General features: G+C 39.7%; 1 protein-coding gene across 1 annotated transcript in view; it reads left to right on the plus strand.

The window, feature by feature from the left end:
• Positions 1–21,896, plus strand: part of LOC136862579 (protein O-mannosyl-transferase Tmtc2) — a 671,534-nt gene that overhangs the window by 586,296 nt on the left and 63,342 nt on the right. Inside the window, exon 5 of the mRNA XM_068225145.1 lies at positions 4,303–4,547. Coding sequence (XP_068081246.1) covers positions 4,303–4,547 — 245 coding nt within the window. The remainder of the gene's footprint in view (positions 1–4,302; positions 4,548–21,896) is intronic.

A 21,896-nucleotide genomic window follows, 5' to 3' on the forward strand; every position in this document is an offset into this window, starting at 1 on the left:
CAGCCATACAAAACATTAGTGAGACGTAAAATCAATAATGGTATTAAGTATGTAAATGATCATTCGCGTTAATACGAACACAAGCATGAAACCCTCCACCTGGAGGAATTACTCAGACACGATTAACACCCGTATGTGCCAATGTGGTGAAGTATAGTGTTGTATGTGATGTGTATGTTGCAGAAATGTTGGGGACAGTGACCAAATAAATGGAATTAAATATTTAAGATTAACATCTCTCAACCCTGCCACGAACTGCACCCAGGGCTCAGAAAGCAGAAGGCCTTTAGCAGCTGTATCTATATTCACCTATTTGATGTTTGACTTGTGCTTCCAAGTGCTCCATGGTGGCAAGTGACACAATATTGTAAGTCACGGGTAGCAAAGATATTCCTCTGTATATAATTGTTGATGTTCTTCATGCTACCTTTTTTGTGTATTGGATGGATCAAAGCTATTTTCCAATCTTCTGGTTTCCTTGCTCTAAATTTCACCTATTTTCTTTTGCAAGATATCAAGTGATTCCTCTAGGGCATATTTTGCATAGTTCTGCTACCACTGAGTCTTACCCCGGCTCTTTGTTGTTTTTGAGACGGGCAATGTGACGCTTGATTTCATCTCTGTGGGGTGGTGGGAATCTGGGTACCTAAGTAAGGATTCCTTGGTGTAAATGTGGCTTTGCGGTTTAGAACAATTAAGTAAATTCTAGAAAGGGTAGTCTGCCAGAATGCTATAATTTTTTCATTTCATGTCGCCAGTGTGCCGTCCTTTCGCTTAAAGCATAGAGATGGTGGTTTATAGCCAGTGAGTTTGCGTTTGAAGGCTCTCTGCTTTCATTCTTCCTAAATTTTTTGTCTATCTTTTCAATGAGAGAATTTTTGTATTTGCGTTTCTAAGTTCTGAACACCCTAGCTGCTTGGGCATGTTGGATTTTGTAGGTTTCCCAATCAGTTTCTGATTTCGTAGAGTAGTACTGTTTCCAGGCATTGAATCTTCCTTGGAGGACTGATTCGCAGGTATCATTCCACCAGGCATGATTTTTGCTTCTCTTAATTTCTGCAACATCTTTACCGGTCTCAACAAGGAGACATTTGGTATTGTTAAAATCACAGTCATTTGGTCTACCCTCCTCCTAGAACTCCTCGACCCTTTGCCGAAGTGTATCGTTGTCGAAGCGTGTGATCTGTTTGGTTGTCTTCCTTGTGTTTGGAGGAACTGGTTTGAATTTGATCAGAGACTTACAGTTATCTGAGGCCACATTGATGCCTTTCTTTACTTTGACATTCATAATCTCAGGGCTGTTTCTCCTGGAGATTACAACATGATCTATTATTAACTCTCCGAGAGTTTGGACGGGAAATCGCCAAGTCATCTGCTTTCTGGATAGATGGCGAAAGTGGGTCGACGTGACATGCAGGTTGTGATTTTCGCAAATGGACACCAGTCTGTTGCCGTTGGGATTGGTTATTTTGCGAACAGGATAATTTCCTATGACTTTTCTGTACTTCTGTTCACGTCCTAGTTGGGCATTGAAGTCATGCAAAAGAAGCTTGACATGGTGTTTGGGAATTTTCGTTTAATTTTTCATCCAGTAGGTCCCAGAAATCATAAACGTCTGGATCAAACTTGTCCTTATCGTTTGTAGGAGCATTTGCGTTAACTAGGGCGTAGGTTTTGTTCGCCCATTTCATTGTTAGTATAGACAATCTATCAATTAACAGGTTCGAAATTTGCTGCCGATTTAAGGATCTTGGTCATAACAGCAAACGCGGTTCCAAGCATCACAGCTCCATTGAGGATTCCTTCTTGCGCTTTGCTCTTCGGATTCAAAAATTTCTTCAACTGGGTACCTTGTTTCTTGTAGGGCCATTATGGATATCTGATTTTCGTGAAGAGCTTTGGTGAGGGTTTTCAGCTTGCCAGTTTCTGTAAGAGAATTTATGTTGAAAGTTTCTAGATAGGCTTAGGATTTTGGCCTGTGTTTTTGACCCTTCGGGCTACACCGAGTCGCTCCGACTCGTCTCATGCATGATGTCGAGTCTCCCCCAGAATCTTAACGAGACTCGTGTGCCGTGGCGTTCTCGATGAGGGATTTATCCGAAGACTTACCCCCTTGGGTATGTTACTTGCATCGTTGTGCCATCATGCTTCTTGACTTGACTTTGTTTTGCACGGGCACCCATCCTTTTACAACTACGGTTGTTAGCCCTAGAGGTTGCCCCAAGATGTTTTCCGGTTCTGGTCATTTACCAGTCTTCGCGTAACTCTGGCAAGGGACCAGTTTTATATTCACGGTGGTATTTTATTTCCAAACTACCCTCTGACTCTGTTGGCGGCAGAGCCATCGATCTTCCCCAATTATAATGGGACGCGCCCGATGAAGGTAACTGGTATATCCCCACACGGGAACTATTATTATTATTATTATTATTATTATTATTATTATTATTATTATTATTATTATTATTATTATCGGATTCAAATTTCGTTAACTCCAAATTAAAGTTGAGTTTGAAAAAAGAAAATTTCGTCTGATTTGCTGGAGAACCTATAATTTCCCTTGTCAAATTTAATCCCAATACCACTCATAGTAAGTAATTTGTCATTATTTTGGACACATGCAACAAGCATTCATTAGCATTTATTGGAATTTCCTTAACTGACCCAGGAAATGACTGGAATGTGGTTAAGTAGATTGATTCTTCTGTATTAGAGCTGAACCTGTAGCTTAGATGTTTTCCATATCTGTTATTTACTTAACAGCCTTTCGGAACATACTGTATACCATCGCTCTTCCTTCCTTCCTTCCTTCCTTCCTTCCTTCCTTCCTTCCTTCCTTCCTTCTTTCTTTCTTTCTCTCTGTCTTTCTTTCTTAATCCTTTTATCCTCCAGGGTTGGTCTTTCCTTCAGACCTATCGAGGGATCCCACCTATTCCGCCTAAGGGCAGTGTCTTAGAGCGAGCGGCTTGGGTCAGGGGATGAAAGTGAGGAGGAGGAATAGTACCTCGCCAAGGGTGCCTCACCCGCTATGCTGAACAGCGGCTTTGTGGGGGTGGAGGGTGGGACGTGGCCTTAAGTTAGGTACCATTGCGGCATTTGCCTGGAGGAGAAGTGAGAAACCACGGAAACTACTTCAAGGATGTCTGAGTAGGAAATAGAACCACCCTCTACTCAGTTAACCTCTCGAGGCTGAGTGGACCCCGTTCCTGCCCTCGTACCACTTTTCAAATTCCGTGGAAGATCCGGCACTCGAACGCGGATCTCCGAGGCTGACAGCTGATCACACTAACCACTACACCACAGAGGCGGACCGTATATCGTACTTCGCCTAGAGAAACCACTATGTGATAGAATTTCAGCTTAGAACTATGACCATAAATGTTCTGACATCTAAGATTGAGTATTACATTAACTAAATCAACGAACGTTATATGCGATACAAATGCTGCGTGTCAGTCTTTCTCCCCTCAACATTGTCACATAACGGTATTTCAAGGCACAACGACGATATACTAAACACGACCTAACGTTGAAAGTTTGTTTCGAGTGCAATCCTTCTGTGAAAATTCAATATTAATTTCCGTATACTAATTGCTTTTTGAGATATAATAACTCTTTGCGTTATATGAAAAGCACCACATCGATTTTTCGCCGGAGACCCACGACCCTAATTTGAAAGACATTTCTTGTAAAAAAATAACTACCTACCTAAAAGTTTACAAAACATAAAGGTGACATCAATTATTATCCATCAATCTCGTGTTTGCATGACTTATTTACGGACACCTGCAGTATAATATACATAAGGTTCATTTTCCTTCATACACAAGCATACCAAAATAAACACTGCGGAAATTGTCCCGATGGACTGCATATCTATACGGAGCTCGGTGGAGTGACCAGTCTTAACGATGGGTAGGAAGAGCATTTTGATACACAAGGTTTGGATTTTTCACCGACGATATTTTACAAGCATCTTGCTCACTTTCCTCACTGTGACTTTCCTTTAAGAGACTGTGTTACTTGCTATTTCACAGTGGGATATTTCGTATTATCGTTGAGCCTAGAAAAAACTGAATGTGACAATATATCAGCTGAATGTTTTGACTTCTAAGGTTTACTATTGCATGAACTACATCCAAGAATTTTCGTTCCAATCGATACAAGTGTTGCGGGTCACTATTTCTCCACTAAACATTGTCAAAGCTGCATTTCGAGGCTCAACGACGATATATACTTTTGGTATAGCTTATTGGATCAATCGTCACAATACTTCATGAATATGTTTGATATGTTTGACAGTGGCTCATCTGAATCTCGGACGGCTGCTGGAGTCTCGAGGAAGGTGCCAGGAAGCGATGGCGGTGTACAGGAGGTGTTCTCAGTTGGACGGAACGGGGTTGAAGGATCCCAGGACGCACGAGGCTACAAAACTCTCAGCTCTTCTTCATTTAGGAAGACTGTACGCTGAGCAGGGTCTTCATCAGGAAGCCATTGCAGTATATCACGAGGCATTAGAAAGTACACCTGAGTTCTATCCACTCCAGGTAAGTACTATTATACAGTACTGACTAATGTTACGGTTAAGATTCCGCTCAAGAAAAATTATTTGAGACCTTCATGGAAGGGAAATAGGTATACTCTGTGTATCAGACGTGATGGCTAAAACCGAAACGGTGTAACGTGTGTGATGGGAAAAATACGCCTCTGTGACTACAGGTTCGCAGTCGGATCGTTCGTGAGGTAATGATGGACCTATGTCGACAATCGGCCACAACAATGATTGCTTGTACACAAAGACACAAATTTTGCCTTACCCGTTTGAACACCGGTGCCGCCATTCTAATTAGTATAAAGTGGCCGAAATACACCTTGCACCTCGTTAACATCAGATTTTATTGAAAAACATGGTCCACGTAATATTTTCGGTACCTCTTGTACCAGATATATGAGTGAACAGTACAGTATTGCACCATGAACCACGCATCCTGTTCGAAGCTTTAGATCAGGCATAGTTTTTAAGGAATGCTCTTATTAATGAGGTTCAAGGTGTGTTTCGGTGATGCGTTACGAAATATGGTGACGGTACCGAGTGTGAAAATGTGTAAAGCACCTTAATATTTTACTTTCTGATATCGCATTCTTTACGATGTCATAGATCAGTCGATTGTGATTGGTAAAAGTTCACAAACTTGACGTGCAGTTCATCCCGATTAGACGGATGGCACCTGATGTAATGAACGATTGCCGAAGCATTTCTTTCTAATCTTTGATTCGTTTGCTCTCTTCTCGGGAGACAAGAATGGCTTGGGTTAAAAAGTTGGAGGCGCTGAGCTGCGAGATGATTCTCAGCTCTTTTAACTGGTACTTTAAAAAGATTCATAATTTGTCCAGTATGACTCTCCTTTGAGTCAATGCATATGATTATTTACAATCTGTGGCTTCTATTACTTCAGGCTTCAGGTATTTATCTTATTTTCCTCTCCTTGGCTTGCCATAGTTATGCTGGTTTAGTGTGCTGAGAGATCCCTGTGCTGTATATTATCCTTTTATTTATTTGCTTCTGACTTATTTCAGTGTCCTTTCTTTTCTTCATGTCTGTTTGTTATGTAATCGTTCCTACTTAGGGTTGGAAGGTAATACTGATACATTTGATTCGTGTGTGCGATGAGTTTGTTTGTGGTTTTTTATTGGAGATCTTTTTATTCTCTTCGGCTTCGACATCTGGCTTGAGCTTATGTTCTGTAATATGGTGTAACGCCAATGCTGTACGATTCATGTTCGCCTTTATGTGCGATATGTATATGTCATGTACCGTATAGTGTTGACTGGGTGAGCCTGACCAATATTGAGGCGACGCAAATATCTGATCTGTACCCTCAGCTCATAAGCCATCGACTGGCTCTTGTCATGCTGTTACGGTTCTTATCGTAACATGTATTGATACTATATCATTTATTCTCCTTTGCATATTTGGTCTATGCCTGTGTGTGTGGGTGTAGGTGTTGTATGATTGTCGGATGTGTGTTAATTTTAGTGCCTTATGGATGGTGCTTTTATTATTATTATTATTATTATTATTATTATTATTATTATTATTATTATTATTTTCTCTTACTATTGTTCGCGGCTTGCTTAGCCAATTTATTTGCCCATTTCGGGATCTTACTCTCAATTCTACTTGTTTCATTTGATTCATGTTTGTTTGCTTCCGTAACTATGTTAACTTCTTTTAACATCCTTATGTTCCATATTTGTTCTTTTTCTGTCAGCTTTGATTTTCTGGCGTTTTCATTTCTGCGGAGTACAGTCTCTTTGGAGATTGTTGGGAGCCATGTTCCTTTTAAAAATAAATGATTTAAGCCTTGTCTATCTGGGGAGCTGCGATAATATTACTTTTTCTTGTGTGAAAGCTTCTACGTTCACCTCATATTGTCATCTTGCTCTTGAGAAAGGAATGTTTTGCATCAAATTTTAATTATCATTGTCTAATAATAATTGAATACGACTGTGTCACTTCCAACAATACTTCTGTTGCGACAGTGTAAAATTTCATGAGTTTGAATTTAACGAGGCAAACGACTCGATTATGATTAAGATACCCTCACGAACTATGTATGTGAGGATCCGTCCCTCTATATCTCCTCATTTTTCTTCGTTTTGTGCCCACATTTTAATTATTTTGCCAATCTTTTGTTAATAAACCTTATTCATGTTTAATTGATCTCTGCTTTTGGTACATGCTTTTTGTACATTATTTCTCTACTCTGTGAGGCCCGGATTCAGTTTCTGGCAGTTTCTAGCGAGTTTCGAGCGGTAAACACTGGATAGGTAGCTAAGTAGGTGGTCTAGTATTCATGCAATAACGTCTGTGACCGAGCATCGGTATAAGCCTGTCATTACCTCGCGAATAGTTCGATTATGACCAAATGTTCACTCAGACGTTTTTGGCTTCTCCTATCAAGTTCATGCCATCGTTTCGGCATATATAATATCACTTCCTATACACCATGAATTTAAAAATGTATTCGTATTTAAGTAATTATTTTCTCAATGAGAGGATGATCAGCATCTACTAAGTAGATCCACGTAGGTAAAGCAGCCACGAGGGAGAAAAGAATGAATTATAATAAATAATGTTCTTATTTTTACGCGCCCTTACCTACGTTTACAATTTCGAAGACGCTGAGGATCCAATTTTGCCCCGCAGGAGTTCATGAACGTGCCACTAAATCTATCGACACAAGGCTGACGTATTTGAGTATATTCAAATAGCACCGGACTGAGCCGCGATCGACCTCCCCAACTAGAGCTCAGAAGGCAAGCGCTCTATAACATGAGCTACGCAGCCGGGCAGGAATGAATGATGAAGACTGGGAAGTAGAATAAAATTGAAAAAAAGTCTCTATTACTACCTAAGATATTTTATTTATTGCCTCAAGTTATTAATATATTGTATCCATATATCTTCTTTCCAAGATCTGCAGAGAATAAGACAGAGTTACGATTGGCTCAGAAAGACGCTACAGATATTGTAATTATTCCTGTCATCAGTGCGAGCAAATTAGAACGTTTCTGAAATAAAATAGCTGATCGAGCCTGAAAACCCCGCTCCCTTGGCGGGACATAAAGATGATAGACACAAGAAAGTATCGCATCCGGCCTTTTGATATTAAGTTTGTTGTTTACGGAGACATCTGCAGGCCATTCTATAAATTCGGAACCAGTAACTGTAGTTTGAGTTGTCAGATTGGTAGCTCTTTAACCATAGAAAATACTGGGTGAGTCAATCGTGCGGTTAGGGGCGCGCGGCTGTGAACTTGCATCCGGGAGATAGTGCGTTCGAATCCCACTATCGGCAGCCCTGAAGATGGTTTATCGTTGTTTCCCATTTTCACAGCAGGCGGCCTATAAAACTCCCTCTTGGAAAGGTTAAGAGCATAGCCAACTTGGTAACAGATCGGTTCCCTGAAACTTACGGTAGTTGTAATATTTGGTGTTTAGTTGTTATTATTGTAGGCCTAGGTGTAGTATAAACAATTCTTAGCAAAATGGGACGAATGTGTAGTGTGCCCAGGTTTACGGATAATTATCGCTCAAACGAGAAACAGGTCATTAAGACATATGTGTTTCCTAGTGATAAAGAGAAACGAGTTAGGTGGATTCGTGCTCTACACCGAGCTGATTTTGAGCCCGGCAAATATGCTTGTGGCTGTATTGGGCATTTTTCTCAAGAATCGTATCATTTGGGTAGATATTGCAAAGAGACCAGACAGTTCTTTTTTCAACGTTGCCAGGGGGTATACCAAAATCAACTGATGATGTCCTCCTAACAATATTTCCTGAGCATCCATAATTCATTTCACAATCAGCCACTGTTAAACTAAAATCGCCAGGAAGCAGGGAAGAGGAAATATTTCAGAAGAATTAATTGAACATCAAGGGATGGTGTGAAGAAGGCTAAATTCTAAACTACACTCATGTTCATCAAAGCCAGAACACCCTGTAAGACTAGAGATAGGAAGTTCATATTCACAGGACATATGCATTAGTATGTTCTGAATAAATGATTTAACATTTAAACCATTTCGGCCCTCGGGTTCAAGGTCCACATTGATATCTCGGCGCACTACCATCGACTGATAAAATGTGCCTGCAGCTCTCGTTGTCGCTATAAACCGAAAGTAATGCATCGGTGTTGCTTGAGCAGACGAGTGGGATGCCTCGCAGACGTATGCAAGAACCGTACTGTCAAATTAGTTAGTTTGAAAGGCGCATTATTGGAATGAGAGAACGTGACATATCCATCCGGGGAATTTCTGCTCGTGTTGGACGAAGTGTGTCGGCAGTGCAACCGGTGTGCCCAGAATGGTTCACAAAAGGCAGTAGAACACGACGGTCGCACCACCCAGACTACCCTCCGAGATGATGAACGCCTCATCCGAATGGCATTGCAGGACAGATCTGCGTCTTCCTCGACTCTGGCGCAGCAGTGGGGCAGTGTAACACATCGCACACTATCAGAAGTGACAGTCTGTAGCCGTTTATTACGGTCTGGGTTACCACTTCTCCGTCTACCTTTGACTAGTGTGCATAAACTTGCTAGATTGCAATGGTGTATGGAACGACGTCACTGGCGACAGTAATGGCAGCAGATAGCGTTTTCGGACGAATCCAGGTTCTGTTTGTTTGAAAATGATGGCCACATTTTGGTTCACCAAAGACAGGGGAGAGGCATCACACTGACTGCATTCGCACGAGAGATACAGTGCCAACTGAGGCCTTATGGTGTATGGTGCTATTGGGTACAACCAAAAAATCACAGTTGGTGCGTGTCCAGAGCACTTTGACGAGTTTGACCTACGTGGATGACTTCCTGAGACCCGTCGCCGTACCCTTTCTGCACGACACCCCATACACCATATTTCAGCAGGACAATGCGCAACCACATGATGCTGCACGAACACGTGCCTTCTTGTTGTCACAGGATGTCAGAGTGTTGCCCTGGTCCGCTCGATCACCGACATTGCCGCCTATCGAAAATGTCTGGAATATGGTGAAACGACGGGTGCAGCGCTGAGACTCAATGCCAACCACCAAAGAAGAACTGTGGAACTAGGTCAATACAGCATGGATGGCTATACCTCAGGACGCCATTCGCACCTTATACGCGTCGATGCCATCACGCATGGAACAAGTTTTCAGTGCCCATGGAGGACCCAGTGCATATTAGGTAACAGGACACATGCTGAACCTAGGTGACTGAAATGCTAATCTTCTCTGCAGAACATACTAATTAACATGTCCTGTGAATGTGAACTCCCTATCTCTCGTCCTTCAAGGTGTTCTGTTTAATGTGAATATAAGTGCATAATTAAGTGACTTGTCAGATTGGTTAAAATCGTTTTCATGGAGAATTTATGTTTCTATTTCCTTTCAAATATTTCAGACCAAAGACACTGAAACCGTCGGTGCCCACAGCAGTTTAAAAGATGTAATTTCACAAGTAATAATAATTTCGTGTGGCTATTTCTAGCCGAGTGCAGCCCTTGTAAGACAGACCCTCCGATGAGGGTGGGCGGCATCTGCCATGTGTAGGTAACTGCGTGTTATTGTAGTGGAGGATAGTGTTATGTGTGGTGTGTGAGTTGCAGGGATGTTGGGGACAGAACAAACACCCAGCCCCAGAGCCACTGGAATTAACCAATTAAGGTTAAAATCCCGACCCGGCCGGGAGTCGAACCCAGGACCCTCTGAATCGAAGGTCAGTACGCTGACCATTCAGCCAACGAGTCGGACATTTCACAAGTGTGCCTAAATTATTGCAATATGCCTCCTAAAGGATTCTTTTGTGACAAGTTGCGTTGCGTCGCTCCGACACAGATAGGGATTATGGAGATGATGGAATAGGAAATGACTATGGGTGGGAAGGAAGTTACCCCGGCCTTAATTCTGGAACAGCCCCAGCATTTGCTATTGGGGTTCAAACCCACTATCTCCCGAATGCAAGCTGATAGCTACGTGACACAAACCGCACAGCCAGTTGGTCGTTCCTAAAGGATAAAACTGGATTTTAGAAACTTTCCTACATACAATATTCTCAGAAATTAAGTGCCTACTAAGTTTTCAGAATAGTTTCACCTCTCCTTTACATCACCCTATACAGTTAGAAAGTGTACGAATATATGCACAATATACAATGATTGAATTAGTGAGTTACTAAACCCTGATTGTGATCACAAAACACGAAGTTAAAGAACTAAGGTCAGTTTCTGTTCATAAACGATGAGGTGTGCATCTTCAATATTATTTCCATTTTCTCGTGCATATAATCAATTGAAAAATTGAAGTATTTTGACAATACATTACTTACTTACTTATTTACTTACTTACATGCGTTATTTCAGATTTCTATATCAGATTTTGAAGCTGCATTTACAAGGAGTGGAGTAATAGGGGTATTTATATAAATATTTTAAAATGAATATTGATTAATCTGCCTATTTTTTACAAGTGTGTGTATGTGTGTGTGTGTGTGTGTAGATTTAGGGCGATTTTCTATAAAATAAAACATTATCTACGAGGCGTTTTCGTTAAAAATCTTTCAAACATGATTAACACCACCAAGAACTTAAACAAGTAAAAATTAATACATACCAGATGTAGTAATACTCCAAAAGACCATCATACTACAGGTGAGTGGGACAAATTAGAACTTTTTTTACAAAGTGCAATATACATCGAGTGCCTATATTATTTGTATATAATTTAGAATGTATTTCAAATTTTATGTTTCTATAACCTTATTATATGATTAATCTGTTATCTTATGATGAAAAATCATACAAGTAGTACAGAAATTACACTTGACAAGTGATAGCTGAAGTAATGGCTGTAGCACAACGCTTGTGACGTCACAGCCCTTCGTACAAGGCTTGTGTATCAAGATAGCTGTGACTGGGGCCTTGAGTAATCTAGCGATGTCATAATATCGAATGCATTACTTATAGTTTGTGATTAAAGGTTGATTTTCGTAAAACGAATTTCGCATGAATGCTGAGGACTACGATATTGTGACGTCAAAAAGCAAGCGGGACGGAAGGAGCAATTTCCGTCACCAGTGATGGGTTGTATTCCTGGTGAAACCATACCCTAATGCGATGGAGAAAAATTATTTTTTAATAATTCCTAGTTACCACGGTTCTTTAAACCGGAACGCATTCAAATCTCATCTTACTCGAAGTACAGCTCAGTAATAATTCTTAGTGACCATAGCTTTATTTTAAATTCAAACTCACGCATATCTCATCCTAATCTAGCAAAGGAAGGCTTCCAGGAAGTGTTGAAAAATCCTCCGAAACATCAGAATATTTTTAAAGATATTCCAAAACAGGTAAACGTAGATGGAGATCTTTTTTTCATCCCCACCTTATAGAAGTATTTTACATGGCTGAACAGCAATACAACACAACGTGTTTAACTTTATTTCAAGTGCTGTTAGTTTTGGGAGAATTCCGGGAGCGATGCTGATATATTACGTTGAGAATAAGTTCTCTAGGGCCTCTCGCATTTAAGTACTTCTAAATAAATTATAGCTGACTGAGTTCGGAAATTTATGCATGGCCTACCAAATAATTCCTAGGTGCAACTGAGGAATAAAATTCGGGTGGGATTTCGATATTTCTAATTCTAACGAAGAACAACATTTATGAGGACAAGAGGAAAGAGGAAGCTGAGCGGGGTGATAACCTGCATGTTAATCCTGTTTAAACAACAGTCAACATTGGAAAGAGGAAGAACCTCAAATGAATGTCTGAAAGCTATTAGTCCTATCGTTCAAAGCGAATTGTATGATTTAATTTTCAGTAATGTAAAAAAATAACATATTGCTATATATCTTCCGAAATTTCGATTGAATATTTCGAATTATTGAGCGCTACTTTCCGATATGAACTGCCAATTCTACTTCGATTCCCTTAAAAATTTGTATGTGGGTAGCTGAGCTAGTGTACTCCAAATATGAAAACAATATGTACCAATGATTAGTACTGTGACTTTATCCGTCATTTCTTGTAAGACCTTCGGGTTGGGGCTGAGGGAGCGAAATTGGTCAGCCCCACCTCGGGAATCGCCAACGATGCAACCCAACGTTGAAATGTTGCCTTCCCCTGGCCGCACAGGCAACCAGTCAGGTATCAAGTCACTAGCGCAATATCAGCCCTTCACTGTAATTACGCTGTCCTCTCGAGGAGCTGGCCTCCATATTTAAGACGGACCAGACGAGCTCAGTAATTCAGTCAATCAGTCAGTCAGTGGACAGTGTCATGTGACCAGCGCAGTGCAGTGAGTGGAGTGAATTCCGTAAATTCAATGCTCCGTCCGTGGATGTGAGTCGAACCTTCTGTTCTGTTGAGGAGTTGAGTTTCACATGTCCATCTGCTGTGAGTGAACGTCGTGTGTAGTACAGCGTGGAAGGGCTCGACGAGGGATCAATAAGGGACAGTGAACATAGACTGTCGTATGTGTACGGACAGTATACAACGTACAGAACTGTGATACTGTGTTGTGCGCAAGCTGTGAACTAAGTGGCTGTGCTAGTGTACAGCGAGTATAATTATTGAACTCCCTTAGACTTTAAGTGACAATAGTGGAACGGGGTATATTATGTACCATGTAGCTAGTGGATTGTGTTAGTTTGAAAGCGAAAGAGCGTACAACCGGTGAGACTGAGTTAGTGAGAATAGATAAAGAGCAAACTGGTGACTTCGTGTCTGTGTAATGTCTAGAAAGTAGTTAGTTAATAAATCTTACTTTTAGAATTTGGTTACGTGATTAACAAACCCCCACCACGTTATAATATAATGCTTTCAATTTAGCACTGAAAGCTCTGAAAGTATGTACGGAGACACGCCGTTTTGTAGTGAACAACCAATGTAAGTTTGAGGGCGATGATTCAAGTTGGAGTTTTGTCTAGGGCTTTATCAAAAGCAGAGCATTCGACGACGAGTAACGGATTATGGCAGGTTGAAAAGCGAATACGCACTAGTAGATTACTAGAAGTTGTGTATTCATAAAAGCGTATGTTCGTTGTGAATGTTTATTTCTGCAATTAGGAAAGCCTCATTCTACGTGTAATGGCAATAAATAATCTACGAAGAAAGAAGGTACTTATGGTAGAGTGACGATACCCAAGTGGCGTCACTACTGGTTTCTCGCCAAGACGGCCGCATTTTGAATACTGGAAATATTCTGTATGTGGCATTTTTGAAATGAAAGGTCTCGTAAAACAGGAGATCCCGTGGCTGCGCGGTTTTGGCCACGTAGCTATCAGCTTGCATTTTGGAGATGGTTTCGGTGGTTTCCCATTTTCACACCACTTTAATTAAGGCCACCCAAATGCCGAACCTTAGGTACTCAACAGTCGACACCGCCACGAGTCAAACCCTCCCGTGAAAATGAAAATCCACAGCCTGGTTCCAGCCATCCAACCGGGTCAGGAATGTAATTAATGAAGCCCCATCTAGCGGCGAGGATGAGAATCGTGCCGGCTGCCGAAGCCTGTCGCACTTCTTTGGAACAATGATTAATGAATGACAGATGAAATGAAATGATATTGGAGAGTGTTGCTGGAATGAAATATAACAGGGACAAACCGATGGCTTTCTTTTGAAACCTCGTATGTCCAAAAGTTCTTCCTACCTATTATATCCCTTAAGACTGGTCACGCCTCCCGGTCATATATTTGTATGCAGTCCATCAGAATAATTTTCGCTGTGTTCATTTTCCTTTGCTAATATCTAGAGGAAAATGGACTTTAACTTAGCGTATTGTAGGGATGTTGATAGCATGGCAAATTTACACACTCCTACAGTATAATTTATTTAAGGTTCATTTTCCTTTACAAATTGGCAGACGAAAATGACCATAACGAAAATTATTCTTTTGGACTGCATATAAATATGGGAGTGGGAGGCGTGACCAGTCTTAAGGAATATAATGGATAGGAAGAGTATTCGGACTTACGAGGTTTTTAAAGAAAGCCATCGAAACGGAGTACTCGGAGAAAAACCCGTCCCGCCTCCGCTTTGTCCAGCACAAATCTCACATGGAGTGACCGGGATTTGAACCACGGAACCCAGCGGTGAGAGGCCGGCGCGCTACCGCCTGAGCGACGGAGGCTACTCAAACCCTCCCGTACCAGTGGAAAATTTTGCTTACGTTGTGTCTAACATCCTACAGCCCGTCGAGGTCAGATGATACTCAACTATATGACTACGGCTCTCAACCTTACGTCAGCCGCGAGCTACTGTGCGGCGTCTCCTGGCCTAGTATCACCACTTTCAACGGTCAACAAACAGCATTAAATATTCACCTGGATACGTAACGTCTTCACTTTTGGAAAGTACACTAGCTCTGCTACGCGCAAACAATATTTGAACGAAATAGGAGAATTCCCTTTCGAGTATATTTCAATTATATTTCGTAGTTATCATGGCACTTTGAACTAAAAAAAAGCAAGAAAATTGCATTCCTCTGTATGTACAGATCAAACTACATTGACTGAATAACGCTCTTAATTCCATAGGTTACTTTGCAGCCACATGATTTTACATTAAAAACATGTGATGTTACGTCACACCGCATGCCCTTCGTAATAATCAAAATTGCTACCAATTTAGAACAGAGGGAGTGCTTTCAATAACTTTAACTTAAACGTCCATAAAATCAGTCATTACCGGTCACTATACGTTTAAGGAAGCATGTAGTTTTACACTGTGCATAATCTACCTACTATAAATAAATAAATAAATAAATAAATAAATAAATAAATAAATAAATAAATAAATAAATAAATAAATAAATAAATAAATAAATAAATAAATAAATAATGTTTACGGATTTCATGTTTTGACACAAAATCTCTGTAGTTTTCTATGTCAGGAAATCAAATAAAATAGACCTCAACTATATATAGAGAGAGAGATTATAATATAAGTATATTAATAAAGTATAGCAATTGCTTTCTATATATATAACTTCTTTAACTACTAAGAGGTTAATGTATATTGCCATTATTCAGAGAGATTGCGAGAAACTGTCACTCTAATGCTTAATTTGGAACCTACGCAGTAAGATCTTTCGAACCTTAAAGACTGCAATAAACCGCCAAGTGGAGCTCTGTAAATAAGCGTTAACTAATGAATCCTTAGCCATTCATATAATTGTATTGATATTTGAATGTCTAATTTGGTTCATTATTGTATTTTACATGTTGCCTACTGTACACCTTTGATTCGCATCATGAAGAGGAGGATTAATTACTAATTAATATTAGAAGATAGTTTTCTAGAAGAGGAATAATTGGCTTGAAATATAAAATATTAAGTGTTTAATGTGCCTTCATACAGTAAATCTCAGAACATGACCTGAATGGCATAATACGCGTATGTGATCTTCCAGACTTAATTGAAAAATTTACGTTTATTTAAATTCACCATTTCCTATATTCTATTGCAATCGTTCACTAAGCCTGTCGAATCATGCAGTGTAGAGTTACTCTATAAAAGAGCGCAATCAGCCGATTACCCTCTTCCAATCCTATATCATTCACAGCATTCTTCCCTGAGCTGGGGACAGCACCGTCGATAGCAGTAAATTTAATCCTCTTCTACGTTGCAGCTGTCACTAAATTACTCTGCCTTCAACTCTCAATCACGTGAGAGAGATAAGTTAATAAAATTACGTTACGAGGGAAATTAAGTGTAGAAAGATAGTTAAAAGAGTGTAAAACGTAATAACTGGAGTTTCGTGAGGAAGAGGAGGATTAATCAGTAATAGCAGATACAAGTTGAGGGGCTCTATGGATAACCGGGTCAAAAGGAAAAGTGTACGCTGCGGTACTGTCTCAGACTGTCGGGCTTTTCTCTATCATTGACTTACCAGTTCAACACGATAGGACATCAGTTCTTGTGAGTCTGTAATCCAAGTATATTTAACTCTTTGAATTAGTCTTGAAGTTGAGATAAAAATACTTCTCTTTTGGGAAGGCACATAGGATGAAGATGTATTTATTTATTTATTTATTTATTTATTTATTTATTTATTTATTTATTTATTTATTTATTTATTTATTTATTTCGACTTTTCCTAACTGAGTCTCATATCGCTCAACCAGATCTCTCCGGAGAATCCTGCAACGCGTCAGGTTTTCTGTCTCATTCCACTGAATACCCAACTGTGAAAAAGCTTTGACGCCAGGTGTTGCGTGGACATCTTCTTCCTACGTTTCGTTTGGAGGTAACAGATCAGTGCAGTTGTAATTTTTCCATTATCCATTCGTTTGCCCAGCATGGCCCGCAAATCACAGTATTCTTTCAACAACGTTTTTTGTGCAAGCTACGCAGACTAATTCTGCAATAATTGTTTTTATTGAATTTTTCGAGCAATAATATTAATAAGCCCCTTAGTAAATATTACTAATATATGTAATTTCTGGAGGAGCAAGTATTAACCGATGGATCTAGTGAAATACTGAAGTAATTGATTATAAAGTATGAATAAAGTTTAGCAATGGCTTTCGATACCAATAATATATTGAACATTTGATTAGAAAAACTAGAATTTCTAATTAGAAATTTAATTCATTCATTAATTTAATTCATAAGAATATGTCTACCTTCATGCACATGCGTAAGAGGAAAGCATTCAAAATGTGTCAAAACCATACTGCGAGGGATAATTTACAGTAGATTGTACAGATTTCATAAACAGAACGTGGACTCGCTAACACAGGTGCATGGTGGTTCACTTTCTTCGGTTGAATGTATTACAGATCAAGTACATGGATTAAATTTCCAAGTACCTTCCGTATAGACATTTAACGATTCTCAAGACAAAATAGTGTCCGACTCGTTGGCTGAACGGTCAGCGTACTGGCCTTCGGTTCAGAGGGTCCCGGGTTCGATTCCAGGCCGGGTCGGGGATTTTAACCTTAATTGGTTAATTTCTACGGCACGGGGGCTGGGTGTATGTGTTGTCTTCATCATCATTTCATCCTCATCACTATGAGCAGGTCGCCTACGGGTGTCAAATAGAAAGAACTGCTCCTGGCGAGCCGAAACCCGTCCTGGGATATCCCGGCACTAAAAGCCATACGACATTTCATTTCATTTCAAGAAAAAATAGTTACAAAGAAAAGAGTTTCCATTTTCCATTGGCATAATAGATTGTAGCCATCTGCGTACACCACAATTGAAATCCCTTGGTGATGAGTACGCCAACAAGGATTATCAAGCATGATGTATAGGCAAACTGCAATGCACATAAAAGGTTTACGAGCATAGAAACACAGTGGCATGGCCGTTTGCAAAACAATCGAGTTTTGATGAATTTTGTCAAAAATGATAAAACTGAGAATGGCAAGGAAAAAGTTAAGATCAGAAAAGGGGTGAAGTTAGTAAGAAATACTGTAATTTCCAGTAGAATAGGTATTGTATGACCGAAAGTATGAAGTCAACGTAAGAAATTTCATTTTTCTGTATTGAACCCAGAATTACAATAAATAAACTTGAAGGTATGAAGTCAAACAATTGTAATAAGCGACCAAATGCAGTAGAGCAGACCTACACAATGTCCTTCATTGAGGTTTTGCGCGAGCTCGCTTGTGACATACTGCACTCCTCAGTGGCAAATTTCGTCAAGTACGGTAGCAGTCGTTTACCATGGTGCCATTCGTAATGGATGACTGTATGAAAACTCAGAAAGATGAAACAGCAGATATAACAGGTACCATGCGAAATTATGGAAAGAAGTTTGCCCCAGATCCTTGAATGTTGGATAAAACGCATCGAAATATACTTAGCCTGTAGTGTAGATAAACCACGCAGACGGCCCAAAACTGCACTGCACTGCACTGCACTGCCGAGCAGCTGTGACACCGAGTCATTATTATACGAATGTCTAATAATATTTCACGTTTTGCAAACTTTACTGTGGTTACATATAACCTTTATGGAAACTTATAACTGTTATTACTTCCTGGGCTAGATGGTTATTCACAGCTGAGGAGGGTTGTTTATAGAAGCCGATAACCGGCCTGAAAAGTAATGTAAAAATTTACCCGCATTAGAAAGATATGAGCTCTTTCCAATGACTTTTCTCTATTTCAGATGTCATCATTTTAAATAAATAAACGTCATTGTACGAAGAAGGAAAAGTATCTCGAGTCTACGTTTAATGCAATTACTGGCTTTTGGAAAACGCTCCTCAATTATTTCAGGCACGATTTAATCGTTTTGCCATAGTTACGGCGAGCCCTTTTGAAAACTTCAAACTGCTCTGTATTTATTGGAAACAGTAGATGGTTATCAGCAATTGTCTAATAAATAATAATAATAATAATAATAATAATAATAATAATAATAATAATAATAATAATAATCAAAATAATAATGGGTGAACTCTCTAAAGCTTATGAGATAAATACAGGCCTCCTTTGTAATTGTATCATGGAAACAGAGATTGAGAATGAAGAAAAATGAAACTCAGAATGGGATAAAGATAGATTGTGGATTGTCTAGCCTTCGAAGATGAGGTCGTTCTGATAACATACAACCCTAACATAGCGAAGAAAGTGGAAGAACTACAAAATATTGAGGCCAAAGGAGGATTAAGAATTTCTTGTGAAAATGCAGGAATCGTAGCCTCAGATAAAGCAGATGACACGGACAGAATTGTAACGCAATTTGGGGACATACATCGCGTTCATAAATTTGAATATCTAGGAGAAATTCTGCATCCCAATGGATTTGAAAAGGAGGCATTAAAATATAGTGTAAAGAAGATAGAAACGTACTTGTATTTATACCATGACACCTACAGGTCCAAGTCTATTTCCATTCAAGCCAGGGAGCAAAATCAGAAAGAAATGGGGGGGCGGGGAAATGAACACGGTGCATAACTAGTAGTGTTTATTTCAGTCAGTACCCGGCAAGGGAGGGAGTATATTATTTTCCTGTTTGTAAATGAAACCGTCTTCCAGAAAAATGTAAATTTTAAATCTCTTTGTTTGAGTTATGCTCTTATAACAGGAATGATAACATTCGAAAGTTATTCCTGGGTTTTAGACGGACTTGCCAGAGTAAAACACGAACAATAGGCTGCATGTGCGGAGTTTCCACCGCTACATTGCTTTATTGCTCAAGGTCTGGCAGTATTTTTAATATTTCTATATTATGTGCCATATTTCGGATGTTTCTATGAAAATATGCACAGTAAAAATATTAATTTCAGCAATATATGTGTTCTACATTTTACTCATTATTTTATAATGATTGAATCTTCTCGAGCACTTTTAGTGGTTAGGAATCATTGAGTAAAATCGTCGGTATACCACAACCCCACCCCCTGCGATTTCGCACCCTCATTCAAGCCAAATTACACATTACTGCACTGTTGTCAAAATTTATGGAGCAGAAACGCTGACAAGGGCGGGAGACTCAGACCTTAAAAAGAGAGAAAGAAAGTTCCTTCAAAAAATCATGACTTCAAAGAAGTCGCAAAATGATCAGCACACTTGAGATCGAGATCGATCCAGAAACTCTGTAAATCCATAGAAAGAATTACGACGACGATCAGGAAAAGAAGGATGACATTCTTGGACACAATAAAGGTATGAATCAAGAGAGTTTGGCGAACAAAGTACTCTTTCTACAAGGAAAATGGAAATCACAGCCTAGGTTGCTTACATAAGTGCACAAAGACCTAGCAGAAGTGGGTGTTGAGGATGAAGAGGATGAATAGAACAGAACAAGATTTAGGAAAACATTTGTAGTAGCAAGGGATGCACCTTAAACGTCGCTGGCCAAGCCATGGAACACCTTGGCGGAAGAGCAAGAGAGAAGAAGGATCTTTGCCTAGTTTGCAAAGAGAAGGCGGTTGACTGAGTGACAAGATGGCAGGTTGAATGTGTAAACGTGGCTCACAGATGGCCCTATCGATGGATAATTGAATGAACTCCTCTATTGGTAAAACAGTGAAACTGAAACTACAACAACTTAGAACTTTACTCAGAAGATGTCACCACCGAAATATGATGTAATTTTGCTTTTTTGCAGTTGCCTAAACTGAGTGAATTAATCCTTGTTTTGCTTGCCATTCATCAAGAAGTTTGGACATTTTTCCACAGATGTCACCACCAAAAAGCTATGATCATGCACCCTGGTGCAAAGTGAAAAAACTTATAATTTAAGGTAGTTTTATATTTCTAGGTTTTCTTAAATGATTTATGTTCATTTATTTTTGGGTTGGCAATACCTCGTTTTTATTTCCGCCAGTTTTGAATCTAGCCAATCACTAATTTCTGTAATTAATTTTCCGCCTATCACAGGCTTCTTGTTCGATTCTGAGTGTTACTTTTGAAATCTACCAATAAAATTCAGAGGGTGTGGCTAGTTTAGTCCTGAATGATCTCGAACCTTCCCTGAGGGTTTATGAACTGCGGCTTTTCACGTTTCTTGGCCAATTGATCGTCATCTTTCTGAGTGTGTGTGTTAAGCAGGAGGCGGGCGGCCTCTTTCGTCGGCAGCTAGAACATCTACAAGGTAATGGCCACATAACTTTATTCTTTCTTGCTACCTCCACAGTTAAACCCGACGGAAAAGTCCGACTCTTTAGTTATGTAACAAGCTTTTCTAAAATGTAACTTTCTTCCGGCTAACGTAAAACTTTCAAAAAATCTTTAACTGTAAATCGGGTATAGAGAGTGAATTACCCTATCGAGCTCCCCTTCATCTTGGTTTGAGGTGACTACGTTTTTATAACTGTTTTTATTCTGTAATGTGGTAAAGTAATTTCTATACGAATCACCTCAGTAGTTTGAAAATAGCCCCTGTTTCATCGGCCTATAACCTCTTAGGTTGCTTTAGTGTTCATATCTATGAGTGCAAGTATACACCTCCATTCAGTCTGTGTTTCGGGCCATTTACTTAACTTGTTCTTTTCCGCAAAGGCCCTATAGGGTGGGTACGAGATACCCCTGTTTCAAATTGTAAGTTGGGCCAGAGAGTGTAAGATTTCTAAGGGTGCCTCGAGGAGGCTGAAAGAAACGGAGAGCCGGTGAGCTCTTTTTCTAGCTTTGTAATTGTAAAGAGTGCCTCTGGAAGGCTAGATATTGTTATTTTGGGAGCAAGTGCTCTTGATTTGGGGGATTTCTGCCCTTGACTTAATGGTTCCCATTTTTTAACTTAAATAACTGAATCTGAAATCTCCGAAATTATAAAACTGGGACTTAATGCCCAAAGTGTTAAGGTTCTGAATCTTGGATTGTTAAGTTTGGTTTCGGAAAATAAATATAGCCTTTTACAATTTTAATTCAATTCTTGATGCTGTAGATAGAC

Source organism: Anabrus simplex, chromosome 1 (genome assembly GCF_040414725.1).
Source record: "Anabrus simplex isolate iqAnaSimp1 chromosome 1, ASM4041472v1, whole genome shotgun sequence".
Lineage (NCBI taxonomy): Eukaryota > Metazoa > Arthropoda > Insecta > Orthoptera > Tettigoniidae > Anabrus > Anabrus simplex.